This window comes from Gymnoscopelus braueri, assembly GCF_963280865.1.
Source record: "Gymnoscopelus braueri genome assembly, chromosome: 5".
Lineage (NCBI taxonomy): Eukaryota > Metazoa > Chordata > Actinopteri > Myctophiformes > Myctophidae > Gymnoscopelus > Gymnoscopelus braueri.
The window spans coordinates 45,792,455-45,802,640 of NC_137606.1; the positions used below are offsets into that span (position 1 = coordinate 45,792,455).

The 10,186-nt window shown below is 43.7% G+C and overlaps 1 protein-coding gene across 1 annotated transcript; it reads left to right on the forward strand.

The window, feature by feature from the left end:
- Window positions 1-329: 329 nt before the first annotated feature.
- Window positions 330-2,531, forward strand: spred3 (sprouty related EVH1 domain containing 3; the record flags this gene model as incomplete). Its single annotated transcript, XM_080428591.1, has 2 exons — window positions 330-509; window positions 1,545-2,531. The coding sequence occupies 2 exons, from the start codon at window positions 330-332 to the stop codon at window positions 2,529-2,531; spliced, it is 1,167 nt and encodes a 388-aa protein (XP_080284717.1).
- Window positions 2,532-10,186: the final 7,655 nt, after the last annotated feature.

The window sequence follows — 10,186 nt, forward strand, 5'->3', positions numbered from 1 at the left end:
ATCTTTAGTTACCGTGAGCTGTGTTTTCTTTTGCTGTTGTTTTTCCAGTGTGAAATTCCTTTTTGTTACTAGCGCGGTAGTTCCGGGACAAACAGGAAACCGGTGCATTTCCATTTCCGTTTTCCGGCCAGATGACGTCATTTTCGCGGGAAAGACGCACATGACCACTTTCGATAGAAAATATATTTATAAAAGGCTTTCGGGGGCGAAATTCATGGAATGGGTGTTGTGAAACATTTGCCACTCACAAAAGATATACATTTTAACTTTAGTTTTTTTGAAAAAGTTACCTAGTATTACTTTAAAATGATTATTATTGTGCAGCTCTAATGACATGTAGCCTGTGTCAGTCCCATACAGGAAGTGAGTCGTCGTCCAACAGCAGGAAGGAAATGCTTCCCAAAGCCGTCACCATAGTGACCAGCGAGTCATCCTCCGCCTGCTTCGTGCGACCCGAAGAGTTCAGTTTTGCATCCGGCCATGCTGTCACCACTCAGACACCTGCCCAGGTACTAGACCAAGGGTTCCCAAACTTTTCAGACCGCGAGCCCCAAAATAATCATATTTGAACTGGGGACCCCCCACCCTGACAAGCACTTGGAATTGTTGGCATTACATTTAGTTTGACTAAAGTTTGATACATTTTGTGAAAATAGCCAAACTACAAGCTCACAACGCCTCACACTGTGAGGCATTGTGAGCTTATAGGTCGGCTATTTTCCACATGTTTGCCTAATATTTGACAATTTGGTATTAAAAAGGTCTTAAAAGTAATTAAATTGTAACTTTAGAAATGTGCAGATACCCTGTATACACTTATACTGTATGTTGGTTTGTTTACTGCTGAGTGAGAAAACAATGTTGCACATTAAGCTAATCAACTGGGGACCCCCCAAAAATAATTTGGGGACCCCCAGTTTGGGAACCACTGTACTAGACCAAAATCACTCCTTGCTGGTACTTCACAGAGACGATAAATGTTAAAGTGACATAAATGTTAAAGTGAGGGAGTGAGGGACACAATGTAATTAATTACATTGATCTATCTGTTCCCATGTTTGACTTGATTGTTACAACTGTATTCCACTGGTTCTCAACTCTGTTCCGGTGTACCCAGACTACTGTTAGTTCTATTCTACCAGCCAGCTAATTATATTACTCACTGCTATCCGAGGTCTAAATTAGTCCCTGATTATACGGCCTCAAATCCACTGGATTTGACAACTGCTGCATAAAGGTCATTACACAGCAGGAGCGAAGAAAGTGCGTCGCGATTAAATTAAGTCCAACTTTTATTTTGGTGATGCCTCCATTCATATAGGTTGACTGTTGATGAATGAATTTGCGCTGAAAAATTGGCATTGTTTAGAAAGAAAGAAAAAACGTGTGATAATCCTGCTCAGCATGTATTCTTAACACAAACAGCAGTTTAAATTCATGCCAATTAATCGCACAAAATTATCACTCCCGGTTTGTAAGTCTACTTTCTGTCTCACTGACACTGCTATCCAGTACTCCCCCATTTACTCATTCTCTTCCCATAGATCCACGCTAGGCCTGCGCAGCACCAGCTCACGCAAGCGACGGCTGTGTTGAATCCCCCGGCTCCCCCGCCACCTCCCCCTGCTCCACCTACTCCTCCTGCGGGCCCCCCTGCCTCCTCATCTCCCCGGTCCCCTCTGTCGCCCACCATTTCTCTGCTGGAGGAGGGAGACCTGCGCAGCCTGGACCCTTGCAAGGACCTATGGGGCTCACGCGGTTATGAGGACTACCGGCGCGCGGGGGCCACCAGGACTATGGTCGGGGGTTTGACGGGGGGTGTGGTGGTACCGGACAAGCCGGAGTTGTGCGTGGTGCGCTTCGAAAAGGACCTGGCTGGCGTAGGCACGGCGGGCTGCGAGGTGACGGTGAGCCTGGACAGCAAAGGCTCACAGCGCCTGTCCCCCTCGTCGCCCACCTGCGTGTCTGCGGCCAACGCTGTGTCGGGTGTGTCGTCGGGTGCCGGCTCGCCCCAGGAGACGGGGAAGGGCTCGTCCTCCCCCTGCTGCATCCACTCCTCACTGGCCACGCCCCGATCGCGGACTCGGAAGAGAGGGGGAGGGGGCGGTGCCGGCGATGCGGGGGCCATCTCCCCAGACGACGACAGCCCCTGTCCCCAGGGCTCGTCTTCGTGCTCGTCGCGCTGTGTGTACTGCCGCTCCGTCTTCAGCGTCTCAGAGAACGGCCGAGGCCGCTGTCGGGACGCGCCAGATCCGGCCCTGCACTGCCTGCGCCAGTGGACCTGTGTGTGGTGCGCAGAGAGCCTGCTCTACCACTGTATGTCGGACTCCGAGGGCGAGTTCTGGGAGCCCTGCTCGTGCGAGGAATCGTTGGGGGGTCACCCGCACCCCCTCTGCTGTGCCCGCTGGCTGGCGCTGCTGGCCCTGTCGCTCTTCGTGCCCTGCATGTGCTGCTACCTGCCTTTGCGCGCATGCCTGCAGTGCGGGGAGCGGTGTGGCTGCTGCGGCGGAAAGCACAAGGCGGTTCGATGAGGCCAGGCCAAGGAGGGGGGGGGTTGGATAAGGTGGGAAGGATCGCCTCTGACCTGTGTGGGGGGGTTGGGCGGCGAGAGCTGTAAGGACTGAGGATGGCAGTGCTTAGCTGTTGGGGAGGCGGGATCAGGGAGGCGGTGCTCTCGGAAGACCCAGAGCTCTGATGTGGCCCTTTGAAGCCCCGTACATGGCCTTCATCTCCATTCCTTTCTCTTTCTCTTTTGGTTCTTTTCGACTATGAAGGGTAACCTAGAACCTTCCATAACCTGAAAGTTTCCAGAACCTGTGAAGTTCTGTGATGATTTTCTGTTTACGTTTAACAGAACCACCCCTGAAGGTGGAGGTACTTAAAAAACTCAAAACAAATTTAAAATATATATTTATAGCTGATCTACAAGCTCACAACGTGTCGGTGAGCTGCTATTTTCACTATTTTAGAAACATTTTAAGCAAGGGTTCTGTGTTCTGGGTTCCCATCAGAACTCAGAGTTAGTACCACCTCCTGAGAAGGGCTCAAATTAGGTTCTGAGAACCTTATCTGAAACCAAGCCGTATAGCATAATGGAAACAAATAGAGAACCCGTGAAATACGTTTCACGGCATGTTACGGTTCACTTATTTCACCCAGTAGTCGAACAGAGCCAAGAGAGACGGCACCTGTAAGGACTGAGGACGGCGGTGCTTAGCTGTTGGGGTAAGGCGCGGGATCTGGGAAGACCCAGATTTCTGATGTGGCCCTTTGAAGCCCCGCACATGGCCTTCCACTGCATTCCGCTCTCTTTCTCTGTCTCTCTTCCACCTGGGACCTTCCTCCGCTGGTCCATGCCTGCTGCAGGGCGCGCCGCTCTTAGAGCCGCAACTTAGACCAGGCTCTGTGGGATTCACCAGGAGCCTTCATACACCGTGGATCTTACTGGAGGGTCAGCCGAACAAGCGTTTAGGACGGGGCAGAGACATAACTAAACCATAGAAGGAGAGGCAACGACGACAATGATGTGTACACTGTTTCAAGATTACTTTTTTTCCGCGTTTGTTTTATTATTGAATTTTTCATTCAGAGAGAGAGAGAAAAAAAACAAAAAACTAAAGATGTTTATATATATGATTTTTATAATTTTAATTGGTATATTTTAGTAAATGTAAAACTCTTGACTGAAACCCCACCCCCAACGGCACACACGCTTATACACCCACAGACATGAGATTCTGAGATTCAAATGGTTTGTTTTTCGTGTTGACCTGACCCACCCACCACATGCACAGACAGATGTGTCACCTGTTACCTCTAATTTTACCTCAGTTGTTACTCAAACCCTGGTCATGAGGACAGAGAAAGTGAGAGCAAGAGAGGAAGTTACCTGAAAACACTTGTGTTGTCTTTGCTTCAGGAAGTAAAGCGTGGCGTTAAGGTGGGAACTCTGGCAGCAGAGACCGTTTTCACATGCATAGGGGCACTTAATGATTAGGGAAGTTGCAATGACAACCACAAACACTTAAATTCATTAAACTAAGATTCTTTGAGGCCTTTGTACCAACAACATGGTTACTTTCTGCTCGAAAAAGAAAACTTCAATGATATGTGTACTATACACCATAAAAAACACCACACATCACTACATTTGATTAGATAACCAACAGGTACCTCATGTGGCATCACTGTACTTGCTGAATCAGTATGATGCATTTGACATTGCAGTTGTACAATGATGTGCACACAATGGGCCTCATTTATCAATTTTATAAGCATTCGTGTGAATTTCCTTCAAATGTTGGGATGCCTGGTTTTAATTGCAGCCACAAGTGAAGTGTATGATGATAAATCCCAATTTTAAATCCGTTTGGCCTTTCATGCCCAGTAGCAGCAGTACCAAACCCAAACCCATGATGCATTGCACAGCCAGAGCCGAGTTAAGTTTGGGTATATGGTTAAAATGGTTGTGTTTAGGAATTAGGTTATAGATGGTTAAAAGGCAAGACCACTTTGGTAGAGGTTTCGGTTGTATCGTTACCTTGCCATTATATAACTCCAAAGGTGGACAAGAAATACAAAATAATTGCTCCATTGTTTAGAAATTGATAATTCAAAATATGCTCCTCATTGACTTACATTGTACGGTGAAACAGCTCTCAAAGTCACTCTTTTAGGACATAAACGAACGCAAACAAAGTTGATTTTGACAATATAGAACATAACATTTTTCATAAAAATGTTAACTTCCTGTTGATTTAGCTATTTTCGCTATTATCCGGACTGGATCTGCATTAGTTCACAGATGGTTAAAGTCATACTGTGTAAGTTTTTCCAATTTAAAAGGCAATAACCATTTATACATTTTTTAAATTGTCACGAGTGTCTGACAGTGTCTGCCTCGTACTCCCCCGCCGGAAATATAGGCTCCATCCGAAAGCGCATACAAACATATTATTTAGGTTGCCAAATTACTTCTAAGCATATCCGAAAGCTTAGTAGCTACTAAATAGTATGTGAGATGCATACTAGCCTTGCCACCAGATGGGGTACTTTCCTAAAATAGGCTTAAAATAGCATACTGTGTAGTATATAGTACATTAGTGTGTGGTTTTGGACACAGCCATATTACTAGTGAAGCCAGCAGCAAAAACAAGCTATGAACAGATGCTGTAATGACACGTAGCTACCAGAGGTGTCACCAAAAACACATAAAAAAACAAAGGTATGAGTTTTGTGTGGTTAAGGTCAGGGTAAGGATCTGGGAGGGCGGGTAACCAATGAGATAGTGTGACCTCAAACTCCTGGACTAGAAATTGTGTATAGCAGCCAGCTTTTAATTAACATACATTATAAGGCCACATAGTATATGGTCCAAACATGCACCTTTCCAAAGGTTGTATTGGAAACGTTTTACAGAATGGCCTTTAGTTTGTAACCTGACTCCGCCAGATGGGGGCGGTATTAACAAATGTGACGCAAGCTTCTTCCATCTGGCGGAGTCAGGTTATGTAGTTTGGCTGTCACGAGCCAATTTAAAAAAGAACTGCACCTATTTCTTCATTGGCTATAAACAATTATTGCCTGAAAGAAAAATCCCGCTACTCCTGTATAAATGCCTGTATTGAGGACATTTAAGAAACATTATTTTGTATCTAACTTGATAGATGAGGCCCATTGACAATTAGGCAGCCCGAAAGAAAGACAAACAGTCCCCCATGCTGACCGATCAGTCAACCCGTCTTTGCATTTGAACGAGACACCACCAAAATAATGCAATGTGCAATGAACAATGTGTTAAAAGTACCACCTGATAACCCCGAAATGATGTTATAAGTAAGCAGTCACATGAACATGTATAGTGAATGGTAATAAGGTTGTGTTTTACTGTGTCTGACACGAACAACACGATACACGGTACACGGTAAAATCGTCTGTGTTCATTTTTATCCATTTGTTCCTTATTTCCCTGAGTCATGTCCTTATTTCCCTGCGTCATGTCTAACTCTGAGAGTTATAAATGGATAGATTAACACTGAGGAGTTTGCTTTGTATGGCGTTTTGAATTTGTGTTTGGAAGAATGCTGACCCTGTGATGAAAGACGCGTTAACTTGATGGCGAATGGGCTAGGTTTTATTTGTTGGAACCTGAACGGTCACTTGTTTACCGATTGTTGCTTTAAATATGAAAAGCTGCTATTCTAACCCCTACCCAATCCTTCCTGCTACCTCTGAGTAATCAGTGAGGTGACGCAGGAGAATCGGAGACATTCCTTCTAGCACTGGCGTCACACAAATTGCCCAATTTATAGCCCAATTTATATAGTCACGACACCTTTCTTCTCAGTTGAGAAGGGTTCTCAACCTTTTCAGGCTGCGAACCCCCCAAAAGAACCATATTTGAACTGGGGACACCCCACCCTGACAAGCACTTGGAATTGTAGGAGTTGAGGCATTACATTTGGTTTCTACTCGGTTCCACAGATAAATATCGTGAAAATAGCTGATCTACATGCGTTGCGAGGCGTTGTGAACTTGTAGATTGGCTATTTTCAAATTCTTTGCCTCTTTCTTGCTAATTTGGCCAATGTTTGACCATTTTTATTGTATAGTTTGTTGGTTACTTTTGATGCAGTAATGCTCTTTTTTCTTTTCTTTCTTTTGAGGTATTAAAAATATCTCAAAAGTCCTTAAATTGTCACTTGACTGTCATCTGGAGACCCCCCAAAAATAATTTGGGGACTCCCCTGGGGGTGTCGACCCACAGGTTGAGAACCACTGAGTTACTAGACTGCTACCCTCCCATCACAGTTGATAACACTCATAAATACACAGTTCAGTTTATGGTGCAGGGAAAAATGAAATTAAATAACCTAGCCGAGCCATCATCATACACACAACTTGCTAGTGCTGATTCAGAAACCATGTTGAGAGTACAATACAGAGTCATGAGATCCCATTCAAAGGCCCCCCATTCTTAATCTTAATAAATGTGCCTTTTGATTTGATTAATCAATAACTATATGATTTCTGAAGTAACTCTGTATTAAGTACCATTTACTTTTTGGGTTATTGATTTCTGCCGATGTGCATATTTTTAACAAACGGATAAAAAAAATGTACGTATTTATTATTAGTTTCAAAGTAATTAATGAAAATATGACCTGTTTATTTATTTATTGAGATATTTATTCTGATTCCTTATTTATTTTTTTGGAGACCGGTTTTTAATCTTCCGTGCTGTCTTACTTCTGACTTTGTGCCAATGTGCTGCTTTGAGGTGTTACATATCGTGGGTTTGTATTATTATTAAACCCTCACTCTATATTTTAAATGGATGTTAGTTTTCTCTCTATCGTGTGTGTATGTCATTGTCTCCGCCAGGCCGAAAGGCATTAACCTGACTCTGCCAGATGGAAGAAGCTTGCGACACACATTTTGTTTCACAGCCTACTTGCATCTGGGACTCCGGTAGCAGAATCGATGCAAGACGGCGTTCCATTTTTCAAGCTACTTGGCAGGTGATTGGATGATCCCGCCCCTAGCAGCCGCTGATTGGTTTGTACACGCAACGGTGCGGGTAGCCGTAGCTCTACTCTCTGAGTGATCCCAGATGGTGGGTGGATTGTGAAACTCAATACCGCCCCCTTCTGGCGGAGTCAGGTTAGAAAGGCATAAGACTATGTTTTGCACCCTGTCCGTCCGTCCGTCCTTCCGTGTGTCCGTCTGTGGACAGCTAATCTCCGGCACCGTTGGCTGGATCGCAGCGAAATGTGCACACACACTCCCTGGATGCCAGAGCAGAATCCCTGTCCCAAATCTTTCACATGGGTTATAGTGCCACCAAGAGGCCGCTTTTTGCAAAACACATTTTTTGACAGTACTCCTACAGATTGTGTCCAAACATCACGCAAAGTGCTCCATTTTGAACAAAATGCCTCAAATCATGAACACAGCGCGCGATTTCCGAGAGATTTTGCACGCACATTCCCACGAGGCCGAGGAAGAAATGCCACTTCACTTCCCATCTGCCTTTTATAGCGCCACCAGGAGGCCAACTTATGTAAAACATTTTTTTAAATATTACTCCTTCAGATTTTATCCAAAGTTCACGCAAATCGGTACACATGATCTCTATAGTCATGTGATCAAGACGGATCTGTTTGATTTGTCATATTCAATCCTGATTGGTGAATTCCAAACATTGCTGGCCCACATTAACCTAGCAGACCTGGCGGAGACCTGTGCTCTGAGGAGCACTTTTTCTAGTACATTCAGTGACGATGCCGTTAACCCCCGAACAACGTCTGAAAACAATGTTAAAGGAGAATTTTGGACTAAAGTTTTCTTACCTTTTCTATGACGTTATGATATCTTAGGATGAATGGTACAGTAGAAAAATTTCATAACTCCACCCCTGAGCCGCCACAGCTTAAAAGGTGCGCGGATAGGCCTTAGGTTAGATCACATATTTTAATAGCTTTTTTTTTTTTTTTTTTTTTGAGATCTGACGTTCATAGTGACAGAACACTGTCCCAAAAAAAAAAAAAAAACAGAAGTCTCGCTAGACGAGATTGAAATCTCGAGATTTCAATCTCGTCTAGCGAGACTTGTTTTTTTTTGTTTGTTTGTTTTGGTTGCATAGTGTTCTGTCACTATGAACGTCAGATCTCACCAAAAAATTCATTAAAAAAAGCTATTAAGATATCATAACGTCATAGAAAAGGTAAGAAAACTTTAGTGCAAAATTCTCCTTTAAGTAGCAATTTCAAGTTTATTTACTGTATTTATACGTTGATTTGGAGGCACATATTGATAAACATTACATATAAAATGTGGTGTAAATACACCGGATTTAGCAAGAATGCTTCATATGAAGCCCATGACTACAGTGTATGCATACTTAAAATGAATTTCAATCTGCTTATGACACTGTATAATTACAGTTATAAATACTCAAAAGCACTCATAATGCTTCATAACAATAATCATAACACATCATAAATGATTCTATGTCAAACTTTATTTTTGTGCCACAGACATAAAAAAAATGGGCGCTCAATAAAATGACCAGAAACACATAGACAGACCCCTAAGTACTGTGTACTTGTGGGCTCCTAATGTGCCATTGTCAGTATGCCAATGTGCTACACATATTAAAGGGTCAGTGACGAAACCCATCTTTAAAAAACATTTATTTTAAAGGCATGCGTCAGGTTTGTTAAAAAGTTTTCTAGTCATGTTGGTTTCAAGTCACTTGAAAAGAAATTTGCACAATTTTTACAATGTAAATTACAGAATGTGCCTGAAAATGGCAGGTGTAACCACATACATTTTTTTTTAAAAATGTTATCCACCTGAAGAGAATGATAGTGTTCTCACAATATTGTCTCCACCAGGCTGGACAGCCGAAGGCCGGAGACTATTGTATTGTGTGTTGCCCAGCCCAACACATTACCTATGGAAGCGGGCTGAATATAAAGGGACACAGGAAGTAGGAGGGGCAGATTTACTGTGTGTGTGCGGGGAACGGTGAAGCTCCCAGTTGACACGCAGCCAGAGAACAGAGAATTGTAGTTGTTGAAGCCAAACAACTTAACTACAATTATTAATTCATTGGAAATACAGCACGCCTGAAGACTGCTTGTGTGAGTCCATCGTTTGACTGTACGACGACAGGGCGGCACGTTACACTATGTTATACTCCATCCTGATTGGCTAAGATTGGCTTCCAAAGTGCCACAAATCATGAACGCAGCATACGATTGCAGTGAAACTTTGCACGCACAGTCCCACTAGAGTAGACCAAGAAAGAAACATCACCCTACATTTTTTAAATCGGCCTCATGGTGGCGCTATAACAGGCCAATTCATTTTTGTCCTCCAACTCTTGAACCATAGGTCATAGAATCAAAATTCTTTCCCCACCTGGATTCCTTGGATCATAACGCAACTACCCAAATAGGACACACCTAATTTCCACCTGACAAGATCTTCTGCCATTTTTGCTACTACTCCTACCGATTTTGTCCAAACCTCACCCAAATTGGTATACCATATCTCTGTAGTTATGTGATCAAGATGTATCTGCAGATTATTCAGATACGATTGGGTTTCAAAGTATAAGGGAGGGGCCCGTTTTGCACAAAATGCCACAACCACCGCTGGACCGATCTTTGCACGCACA